Source organism: Castanea sativa, chromosome 4, assembly GCF_040712315.1.
Source record: "Castanea sativa cultivar Marrone di Chiusa Pesio chromosome 4, ASM4071231v1".
Classification (NCBI taxonomy): Eukaryota; Viridiplantae; Streptophyta; class Magnoliopsida; order Fagales; family Fagaceae; genus Castanea; species Castanea sativa.
The window spans coordinates 12,906,986-12,919,283 of record NC_134016.1 but is presented as its reverse complement, the minus strand read 5'-3'; the positions used below and the strand labels follow the sequence as shown (position 1 = coordinate 12,919,283).

Below are 12,298 nucleotides of genomic sequence, written 5' to 3'. Positions count from 1 at the left end.
TTGAACACAAGTTTTAAGCTTGATTCGAGCTCGAACGAAGCTTGAACACTCTACTTCTATTGTCTAGAAGAGCTCAAACATACATTACTCGGTAATGCTCAGCCCGTTTAGAGCCCATAGAGTGAGTTTGGCATTCTGAAGTTTCTGGTAGATTATTTGCTAAAGGTGAGACAAAAGGATTTGTTCCCCTCACATAAAACTCTTTCTACATTCCACATTTCCGCTTAAGAAATAGAAGAGAATCAAAACAACGTTATTGAAGTGATAAATATCTTAATTTGCATTATTTGATCTCATTCTACAGCCCTAAAGGGTAATAAGAGTGTTTACTCCGAATTAATAAATAAGACGGCTAAAACTGTGGCAGCACACGATGCTACTCACAAATAACGTTGCCAAAAGTAGAAATACAAAACTGTTTCTTTGCTCTGTGCCAATAGGAAAAATAAAGCAAGAATAGCTCGCAAATTTGCTACCAAGAATGAGGATAAAACAGCATCAAGTCATGCTAATCTACTCTCCGACTGTCAGCCCAAAACCAAATTTGTAGTCTTTCTTCCTGTGATCTAGCTGCAAGACATAAATTTACAAAACGAGTAAATAAGCATATCTCTATAATCTGTGCAACAGATCATGGATATGCATCCATCTTGAAGACCACTATATTGTAGGTCCCCAACATGAGTACGTTTGCATGATACACACCAAGGAAAATGCATAAACTAACAATTGATCCTCACCTCTGCAGAAAGAATAAAATTTAGACCCATATTCAATCGCTCTTCCAGAAAAGCAGATGCACAGCCATTGGAATCAATCTTCCCTCTAAGGCGGCACTGTAAGAAACATAAAAATTAGTCCAGCTCCAATTGTTGAGTTGAAGTTGAGAATTATATATGAAAAACTAAATTTGCCTTAGTGGAGTTAGGATGTTGCTTGCGACGAAAACCATGGTGAGGAGTTTTTTCTCAAAGATTGCAGCAGAAGTATCAGCTAGTCTAGATACATGCATCAGCCGGGATCAAACCAATCTTTCTATATGTTTTGCCACCTCCCTATGCCCAGATCAGATTTACATCACTGACCCTAGTCCTTATTTTTATCATCCACCACCATGTCTTATATTTTTGTTATTGAGGTTCAACGTTCTTAACATAATCCACGCTTAAAAGTTAAAACCAGTCCTTATCAAAAAAAAATTTACAAAAAAGTTAAAACCACTCTGTTCTTTATTGACTATTAATTGTTATTATATCTAACCCACCCAAATTCACATCAACTTGGTCTGTTTCATACTCCAAGATGCACACCAATTAAAACATTGATTTCTTTTCACAAACCCTAACAGGCAACAAGAAAATGAGGATCAATTATTAACTGGTATGGACCTCAGTTTTATAGGGGGACCAAATTTAACTCATCATTACTGCCTATAGCTATTGAGTTCATCCTATTATAAAATGGATTGGGTCTAGCTGAATAAAATACAAATAGTTAAGGTGCCTTAGTAGTTAATTTTAGGGTCCACCTATCCAAGCATTTAACTGAATGACCACATCTACTAAAAGCCTATTAATGTTTACTGTAATCAAAGTTAAGGTTAGTTTTTATAGGTGAATAAGAGCTTCAGATTTTGACTAAATCCTTCAGTTTTTATTTTTATTTCCATTTAGTTGATTAAAAAGTCTCTGATTTGAAGCCCCTAGCTTAAAGATTGAAGCTGTTCTTGCTGGAAGTTGCGGAGAAACCAGATCTACATGTTTCTCGGCCTGACCCAAAATTTTTTGGAACCTTCGTCCACTTTTACTTGTTTTTCGCCAATCAAAGATTGAATCTTAAATATCTAATATATTAAATTGAATTTTAAATGCAAAATTTGTATAATGAACATTATGAAGTAGGTTATCTAGTTCGTAGAGGGATGGCAGAGCTTATAATTATTTGTGTTCAAAATTTTATAATTCATTTTAAATAGAAAAAATATGTATCTAAGTTCTCAAAAAAATTATACGTAACTCATAACAGGGGCAAGGTTGTCTAACTCATGAATTTATCTAACTTTCCTTTAAAGTAAATTATCTCCCAACATCTTGTTTTAAGCATTGAGCAGATTTTACTGATGAAACAAAAAACCCTCAATCCCAAACATAATTTTACCAGCAACAAAACCTCAATATAGGAAATAGAAATAAGGACCATGAAGTGACATACTGTTGAATCAACTTTGTCAAGCAAATGTAAACATGACAATATTTAAGAAACAGAAGAGTCACAAATATGTTAATGCAGTTTTAAGTAACACATTGTTAGAAATATCAGCAAAAAAGAAATAATAGCAACTCTTCACTTTTTAGATGAGCAATATGCCAATGGACTACAAACAAACCATGTTTGCACATATCTTTGGAATAATACAACACGATCATCCCAAATCAAGAAGTAAATGGATCATTAGATCTTTTAAACCAAGAAACCAGTTTATGAACCAAAGGTACAGCCATAGCCAGAGCCAGAGAGAGAGGGAGAGAGTAAATACAGTCATATTTAAAATTGAAAAATAATTTCATAGGTTCAAAAGACAGCTGAATTTTTCCATGACTTGGGGCATGGTCTAGTAACATTTGTACCACACCTGATTACGGTAAGCAGAGACAACATATCCCATGGGGCTCTCACCTCAATTAGGTGCAATTTTGTGAGGGGACTTCAGACTTGTCTAACCTTTCCTATGGGCTAGGACTAGCGCCAAATTACCAAGAAAAAGGGTATCTACTATAATGTAAAAGAAGAAATCTATTATTGGCACTTTTCACATCAAAATGGTAATAATATATTCATGCTTAATAACCAAAAATACATTGACTACATAACCACAAAGCAACACATACAATGGCAGGCAAATTATGTCAGCACCAGGATACCAGAGAATTTACAAGAGCAGAAGTTACCTGTCTAAGGATGTAATCATAACCGAAACTGGCTGTGGCTTCTTTTGACATGTAGTTGTACATTAAGTCTGAAGCTAGAGAAACCTAAAAGGAAGAGAACTGTATAAGAAAATAAACTTGAAAATGATCATAACATATTCTTATACTGCTAAATTTACTCACCTTCTCAGATATCTTCTGAACATAGCTCAGAGCAACCAATCCTGTACTTGCAACTTGCCCAGTGGCAACCTGCAGAAAAATTGGTAAATGCAACTACAGTAAGAATCACATATCATCAAAATTTTAAAAACAAATAAGTTACTTATCCCTGCCCCCAAAGAGAACGAAATGCATTTGTTTCTCCACAAACACGAACCCATTAAAAAAAAAGATAAACTTCTGTTTTACAAACTCCATATAGCTCCAGAAAAATTTATTGACATAGGACAGATTTCATAAATCTATGTGTGCTTGTTATAAGCTTCAGGGTTTAAAGGTTACAGATTTGAAGCATATTGGTGATATTTAGGGTTTTTATTTTCAGTTCAAAAGGTAGGCATTAAAAGTATCCAGAGGAGTTATTCCTTGAAGCAAACAAATTGCAAGAACTTTTCTGACAGCAACAAGATTTAACAGCCCTAAGGTTATTTCAAGGATTTATTTGGTGGCTTATGGAAGGAAAGGTTTAGGATAGAAGGATTGAAAGAAGAAAAAAGAATCTTGGAAGCTAAAACAGAGTGAAAAGTATGTGAACAATAACAAGAGGAATAGATGAAGGAAAAAAGAAATTCAGAGAAAGAATAGCTCACACAAGGGCACACATTCCATAAACCAAAACACTCAAGTTCTCACATCAAATTTTAACTTTTTGAAAAATGGCACACAAATAGATGCCATATTCTTGACTTTTTCCAAAAGGACTAAGACTTCAAACACCAACTCCTAATTCATCTAAAAAAAAAACCTTTGTACCACGGAATGAAGACAAAAAAGATCTATACTGCATAATCTTCTTTCTGGACCAAAAAGTCTTTGAGAGGGACACACAGCATTAGTATTTGATCTTAGAGATGGTATTTCCTTTCTATCCATGCAATAGATGTCACAGGATTTATACTCTTTTGTATCACTGCGTGCACTATGGAATAGGTTACAAGCAAAATTTTTTACCATTCAGCAATTGAGTTGGGCCAACATGTGAATAACAGGAGCAATCCCTACAAATGGGAGTTTAATATACATGGACGAGTTTCTAGAAAATAAATTTTATTTCTAAACACATATGTTAATCAATTCATACCATGCATGAATGAATTTTCCATTCCAGCATGAGTAAAGGAAGAAGCTTGACATAAAATATGTATATCTCATAGAACTATACAGGGTCTCAGAATCCACAATAAAAAAATGATCACCATCCCTTTGATTATCTTAATTATGCATCGCAACAAGGTAGATCCAAAATGCATATCTCAGATACTTACTCAATTTCCATAGCTCTTTACTTTACAGTTGTCAATTTTGACAATGCATTGAAAAGAGAAAGGAAAGACACGGAGAGAGAGAGAGAGAGAGAGAGAGAGAGAGAGAGAGCGGGAGGGAGAAGCTTTGACCATAGGAACAACAAATAGGACAAGCACTTAGAATTGGAGAAAAGAACAGCCAAGTATCCATAAATAGCAGACTAAGTAAATTACTATAAATTCACTAAAAATCCATATTTTCTTAAGACGTGATTTAATCACTTTCCATAGCTCTTTACTTTGCAGTTGTCAATTTTGACAACGCATTGAAAAGAGAAAGGAAAGACAGACACACACACACACACACACACACAGAATGAGAGAGAGAGAGAGAGAGAGAGAGAGAGAGAGAGAGAGAGAGAGAAGCTTTGACCATAGGAACAACAAAAAGACAAGCACTTAGAAATTGAGAAAAGAACAGCCATGTATCCATAAATAGCAGACTAAGTAAATTAATATAAATTCACTAGAAATCCATATTTTCTTAAGACATGATCTTGTGATAAAGAATGAATTGAAGACAGCATACCATCTTATCCGTGTTGTATCGAGCAGCATAACCAATACCAGACTTCCGATGCTGACCAGCCCAAAACACTTCACCACCAAAAGACAAATTGGGGGTCACACTCTGAAAAACATAAAGTTATTTCAGTAAAAGACCATTAAATGGTGTTTGCTACACCAAACTATAAAAAGGAAAACAAAAAAAAAAATCCAAGAAATTAATCAATTGGCAAGATGATAAAACAGCTTATCAAAAATGGCAACATAATGTAACTATTTCCAGTTTGGTGAGGACAAGGAATGATCTTTCGAATGGATCATAACTAGTGAATTATATACATTTTTTGGATTTCTCGTTGTCTGCAGTACACAATTTTTTCTGTGACAATTTTATTTCCAGCCAATGTTTCCACAAACAAGCAGATTACATCAAGAACTCTATACTATTTGCCACCCATATGAAAATTATCACCAATTTCTCATCACATATCCATGAGCAGCTTCATAGTATTAAATTTAAAATATTAATCACAATCCATCATAATAAGTGTAAAAAAAGAATGGCTTGGTTCCAGTATCTTATACCTGTATATAATTTGCTCCAAGTAAGGCACCATTTCCCAGCTGAAACTGGGACCTGTAGTCTTTGCCCTGCACAGAGTACATTGTTCAACAAATTAGAGATACCAAAATGTCAATCCAAGCATTACTATTTTAGGAGAGCTTTGGAAAGACCCAACCCAAAGATGTCAAAGAAAGGGAAAAATGAAAAAAATTGCAGAAGGTCATGGAAAGTATCACTTTTTTTTTTTCTTTGGGCTTGGTAAGTTACAAATGCAACCTATGTCTCAAACCCAGGCCCTCACCTCTACCCCTTTCTCATAGGGGTAGAAAGTGTCATTAGAACTAGAGCTCATTGGCAATATTACTTCTGTTGCACTCACTCACAAGAGTTGAACATATCCAGTATCCACCCACTCCTTTGCCATGTAAGAGAACACCCAAAAGAAAGATTCCTACTTAATTTTTGAAATAAAGGTTCGCCATCAGACATTACTCATGTTTTTCATCCACTTGTTTTTTTCCTCTATTAGATTAAAATCCTGGGATAAAAAAGGGGGAATAACCCCCTACCCCCCAACAAACCCAGGCATGCATGGTTTTGATCCTAGGTCTCTACTACAATTCCAAGACACTTTGCCAACTAGACTATCCAACAACTTCCAGCCCTTATTACTTAGAGAGAGAGAGAGAGAGAGAGAGAGAGAGCCCAATGTTGCTGAACAATGGTTAGTGGTTACAAGAATATTATCTGAAGATAGGGTCCACTTCACACTTTGATACAGAAATTTCTTCCTTATTAGCATGTGAACAAGAATCTGATGGAATCCACAGCCATCAAATGATTTCCAGATTTCTATCTCTCCCAAGGTAAAGAAAAAAACTAGTTATCTCAATTCATAATCTGAATAATTGACAAGAACATCATACTCATATGTTCTTTAACAAAATAATAAATTAACTATAGATAAAGAAAATGTGCATCTGCCACAACTTGCAACCTGAATGAAACTTTTCTTACATGACAAATTTCATTAACAATAAAGTGTCAGCCACTAAGTACTTATGCAGGTACTCAGAAATATTCCCTAGATTAGGTGCCTCTGCAGCCTAGAACGCTCTGATCGCATATCGGAAAAAACTAACAATTATGTAAATGCACCAACAACATCATCACTAAAAGCACAATGAGAAATTATAAACATATTTACAAGTAAGGAAAAAGAGAAGCTTCACCTTGTAATCAAAATAGGCCATTCCATGTGACATATGCGGCTCATTTGTAAGCTGGAAAAGCACAAGAAAATATAATCAACTGCCTTAGACATGTTAAGGCACAATGCCAGTAAAATAGGGAAAAACTCCATCATCATTCATCAAGGGATGTTAATATATGCGTTTTTACCTGAGCATTACCCTTGAAAGAAAGATTGTCGGTTAAATCACACTTCACTCTTGCATTGAGCCTCCCATCAGTCATTATTCTCCCAAAAAGCATCAGCTACACAAAAACAATTAACACCAACAGCGAAGCTTTCAATTCTAATGCATCATTGAATTTTTATTTTATTATTTTAAAACCCCTTCAACCAGAGGTCACTTACCTTTGGGTCTATAAAGTTGGCACCAAATTCATAGTGAGCAGTAGGGATTTTAATGGTTTCAGAAGATTGTGAAGGAATCTCCATTGGTCCCATGAACACGCTGACCGAATGTGAACAATAAATAATTACTATCAAAATCAACAGCGATAAAAAAAAAAAAAAAAGGCACAGAAAATTGAAAACCCAAGAAACAAATGCCAAAATACATTGTAGGTACCTAAAATTTAGCACGATTGATTTTAATCCCTGAAATTTAAAGCAATCACTTTTAGTCCTAACAAACTTTTTAGTCTCTAATGAAGAACAATCACTTTAAGTTTGCTAGAGTCTAAAAGTAACCAATTTAAAATTTTGAGACTAAAATCGCTCCTGGGCTAAAAGTTTAGGGACTACAGAGCATTGTATCCAAACAAAGAGAGAAAGGGAAAGCTACCTGTGGCTGAGTGAGAACCTCTGATTGAGTCCTTTGGTAAAATCAAAGCGCATCCCTTCAAATAGTTCTGGCTTTAAAGACACTGCCAAAACAAAATACACAGATTCAACACAAAAATTAGAAGCATAAAAAAAAAGCCCATTTAACAGTTCTAGCAATTACATATTCTGATCCTATAGATTAGCAGAACACAAAATAAAATCCACCTAAAATCATCAATTGGGTCCAAATTCACATGTAACAAAAATAAATCTTACCCAATCAAAATCAAAAGCATGGCAAAACGAACAAAAATTGGAAAGAGTGAAAGTAGAAAAGAAGAAGAAGAAGCAGAAGAAGAAGAAGAAGAGAGACAAACTGAAAGCTTCACGGTGGATCTCCTCATAGGGAATAGGACAAGGGAGGTTGAAGTAATCGACTTTCTCGTCCTCTTTCTTCATTTGTGGCAGCGTAGTGGTACTACTAGTTGGAGGGGCAGTGGCAGTGGCAGTTGCCATTATTGTAACTCAATGAGTTATTTTGATCTCAGAGAGAGAGAGAGAGAGAGAGAGAGAGGTCTGTCTCTGTGTGTAAAGTGTAAAAGACTAAACCCCAGACAGAGTTGAGAGAGGGAGGATCTAAAACTAAAACTAAAACCCTAGCGGTTGTTCGCTGTTATTAAGGTTGTTGTTGTACTTCTTGGGCTCTAACTCGGAAAAGTTTTAAGTCAAACCCCGGTTCCAATTTTTTGCTTTTGGAGGCTAGTCAGTTTCGTGGTTGCCACTCGGTTTGTTTGGCAAATAATAAGCAGCTTAAATTTTAGACTTGGGACTATTAAACGAGTCATGCTTAAATATAACTATTCAGCGTGTTCTTAGAGCGTCATTATTGAATGGGCCAAATCTCAAATGTAGGCTAAATTTTAAAGTAGTTTACAATTCAGGTCCAAAAGAGAACTCCATTAGAAGTTGTAAAATACAACTATTGCAAAAAAAAAAAAATATATATATATATATATATATATATATATATATATATATATATATATATAATTGAGCTACAATGCGATTCTAAATGTAGAATCGCACTGTAGCTCAATGGTAAAAACAAAAAAATATTTTTTAATCGGTTTGGTCTTCTCTCTCCTCTCATTGCAGATCATAATTTTCATTATCTTTCTCTCTCTTTGTTTCTACTCTCTCTTCTTCCTGCTCTCTCTTCTTCAACGGCATGGAGACAACGGAAGGCTCGATCAATTTCTGTGGTGGAGGCGTGGAAGTCATGAGTTTGTTCATGGGTTTCCGGCATAGGTTTGTTCATGGGTTTTCGGCGTTTGGATCGGATTTGGGTGGCGTTGGGGTTGGCGTTTGGGTCAGATTTGGGTTGGCGTTTGGGGGATTTGTTCTGATGGGTTTGTTGGGTTTGATGATGGATTTTGATTTTTTATTTTGATTTGGCTGGATTTTGCTCAGCAGAGGGGGGTGGTGTGACTGAGAACGGTGGAGATCGGCGTGGGTTTTGACAAGATCGGCGTACGTGTTGACAACAATGAAGATCGGCGTGGTGGAGATCGGTGGGTGGCAAGATTGGCGTGGCGGAGATCGGTGGGTGGCGAGATTGGTGGTGGCTATGGCGGTTGTGGCGTTGTGGTGGCTGTGGCATTGTGATCGGCATGGGTGTTAATGGTTTTTTTTTTCTGGGTTTGCTGGTGTGCGTACTTAAAAAGCGGCTATTGGGCCCAACCTCTGTCTGGGCTCACAATCTATTTGTATTGTGGGTTTTGGATTTCCTACTATGGGTGATTCTATGCCCGGCAACCCATGTGTCCTTATTTTCTCTACACTCAGAAATGCTCCCCCCTTTCCTCTCAGAATGATCACCCTCTTTTCTTAGTATTTTCTCTCAAATTCTCATCTCTTATTTATAGCCTAAGGCTAGTGGAAGAGTTATGATTATTTTCGTGGTGAGTGGGAAGAGAGATCCAATGTTGTTACCTTTAAGTGGGTGTTTAGTTAGGAGTGAGAGGTGGTGATAGTGGCATTAGAACTGGTTCCATCATTAGAGGGACTACCCGGCAGTGATACCCCCTAGGTGATGCCATGCATTTCGGGACTCATTTGCTCGGGAAAACGCATTCCCCGACCAGGTAGGATCTCACCTTCGCTGCTCATGTTATAAACGTTTTTATCTCTTGGTCTTGGGCTTTTGATGGGCGTCAAAGCTTGCCTGGGCTGAGTTTAAGGGCCCAACAAGTGCAAGGTCTTACACGTGGCACCATTACGATGGGTTTTTAAGAACAATGCGCTTGAGGGAGAGTAACACCCCGTACAATAGCCCCCCTTGATTCATGCTCGGCTTTCGGTAATGAATCAAGGATTCTGATAACCAAGCATTATCCGAGGTGTCTAGTGGGTGGGTTATTAAGGGCGAATCAAGAGCAATCCCAGTCATGATGATGGTCTCCGAGAATACCGGGCGCCCCTTAATGCGCAGACAAGGAAATTATTGTAGTCTTTTTGAAAGTAGCTCAGTGTCAGGTTGCCATGTCAAGAATTATAACCTGTCGGTACGCGAACCATCTGAAGGTTCATGAACTGCACCTACACATGTGGGGTGGTTATCAAAGAGAGTTGTAAGGGATTTTTCCCGCCTCCCACAGCATTAAATGCCTTAACCTCTATATAAAGCCTTTCCTGGGTTACAATTTCACCTTTTATGTCATTTCTCTTTCAATCTTCTCTCTGCCGAGCATCCTCCTTCTGTGCGTAAACACTCCACTCCAATTCCTCACTTTCTAAAGCCCAAAGTAAGTCTTCTTTACCTCTTTCTTTGTTCGATTCTTCTTCATTCCATACTTCAGGAATGGGATTTTCTCATCTTCTTACCCTTGGGGATACCTTGGCCAATTTTAGAGAGACCTTTGGCGTCCCAGGGGATGTTGATAATGCATACTGCCATGAGGGCGACATCGCTCTCGAGAGAGCAGCTGGATTGTGCGGCAATTTTTCAAGTGATTATTATTTGAAGACTAGAGATATGCGGGTTTGGCTTATATCTTATCTGCTCGACTCCAATAGAAACTCGACAAGAGAGTTTGTTCGGGTGCATGGCAACTGGCTTGCCGATGAGCTACTTTGCCCGTTTTCGCCACATGATGTTGGTCGGTACCGAGAACCCCCATTTGCTTTAGTTTTGCATTTCTTTATTGTTTGCGTATTGAACTGATCGGTCCATTTGTTGGTTTGCTGTAGAATCAAAAAGGTTCCAGTCGAATCTCCAAGTTGTAAATGTGCGAGATCTCAATTTTGTACTTAGATCAGAGATTTTTGTGCACAATGATGGGATTTTCTCATCTTCTTACCCTTGGGGATACCTTGGCCAATTTTAGAGAGACCTTTGGCGTCCCAGGGGATGTTGATAATGCATACTGCCATGAGGGCGACATCGCTCTCGAGAGAGCAGCTGGTTTGAATGTTGAGTTCTTTCCGTTGATGTCCATACTTGAGGGTGGTGTTAGGTTTCCTTGTAGACCCTCTCATCATAAGTACCCTTGGGTTCTATGGCTTATGCCCCAACCAGCTCCCCCCCAATTTTTATACAGTCATTAGTTGTGTTAGCCGACTGAATCAAATGTTCGGGCTGCAATTAAACCATCATGACATCAATTTCATGTATAAATTGTGCGGCAATTTTTCAAGTGATTATTATTTGAAGACTAGAGATATGCGGGTCTGGCTTATATCTTATCTGCTCGACTCCAATAGAAACTCGACAGGAGAATTTGTTTGGGTGCATGGCAACTGGCTTGCCGATGAGCTACTTTGCCCGTTTTCGCCACATGATGTTGGTCGGTACCGAGAACCCCCATTTGCTTTAGTTTTGAATTTCTTTATTGTTTGCGTATTGAACTGATCGGTCCATTTGTTGGTTTGCTGTAGAATCAAAAAGGTTCCAGTCGGATCTCCAAGTTGTAAATGTGCGAGATCTCAATTTTGTACTTAGATTAGAGATTTTTGTGCACAATGATGGGCAACTCCGAGCGTCTCATTTGATACTCGACGTCAACCCAGTGTAAACTACCTGGCAATCTTTCAGCCAGGCGCTTTTAGTAGATAGTTCGCTCATATCATACATAGACGTTCGACATGCAAAATTTCTCCCCCCCACACTCACTACTGGTGAGGCTCAGGACCTCAGCCCCCGTTATACTACCGCAAACAATCTTGCGCCGATGAAGGACGAGTCTGCCAAGCGCATGTCCCAAAATCGTAAGAGACACGTAGCTGTTGAACAACCTAAAGCCCTCATCCTTGTAGTCGAAAGAGAAGCAGCCGAGCCGATCGACACTTTGGACACCAAATCTGACCAAGCAAAGAAAATGGTGAAGCAGAGAATGATGACCCTTGCTCTGTTTTTGCCCGAGGCCAACCTCGCGGCTCAACCTCAACTCCCCTAAGGAAAAGGTCAGACTCTTCCTGCTGGTGAAGGAAAAAATAGGAAGCACACCATCGAGAAAACCACTCCCGTCTCGGGTGACACTCCACCGAAAACTCCACCCCGCGCAAAAGGTGGGCCCAAGATCCAGGAGACAATGGGTGTTTCTTAACCGGTGGTCCAGGTTAGGACCAATGTGGCATCCTCTTCCCAGCCCGAGGTTAGTTGGCAGCCCGTCTTTAAATTAGGCGACAAGCCTTTATTGGGGGGCGGGTTGCCTTGAGTCTGGCGAAAGGCCTCCTTCTGCCCGAGGATGTGCATTTCCTC

General features: G+C 38.3%; 1 protein-coding gene across 1 annotated transcript; it reads right to left on the bottom strand.

Annotated features, from left to right (window-relative positions):
• Window positions 1-256: 256 nt before the first annotated feature.
• On the bottom strand, window positions 257-8,362 carry LOC142631782 (mitochondrial import receptor subunit TOM40-1-like). The gene is made up of 11 exons (XM_075806096.1): window positions 7,917-8,362; window positions 7,559-7,640; window positions 7,126-7,225; window positions 6,927-7,022; window positions 6,758-6,808; window positions 5,546-5,611; window positions 4,983-5,084; window positions 3,111-3,179; window positions 2,949-3,032; window positions 741-836; window positions 257-570 (listed from the first exon to the last, which is right to left on the bottom strand). Exons 1-11 carry the CDS (start codon window positions 8,053-8,055, stop codon window positions 514-516), a joined length of 942 nt encoding a protein of 313 aa, XP_075662211.1. The 5' UTR covers window positions 8,056-8,362; the 3' UTR covers window positions 257-513.
• Window positions 8,363-12,298: the final 3,936 nt, after the last annotated feature.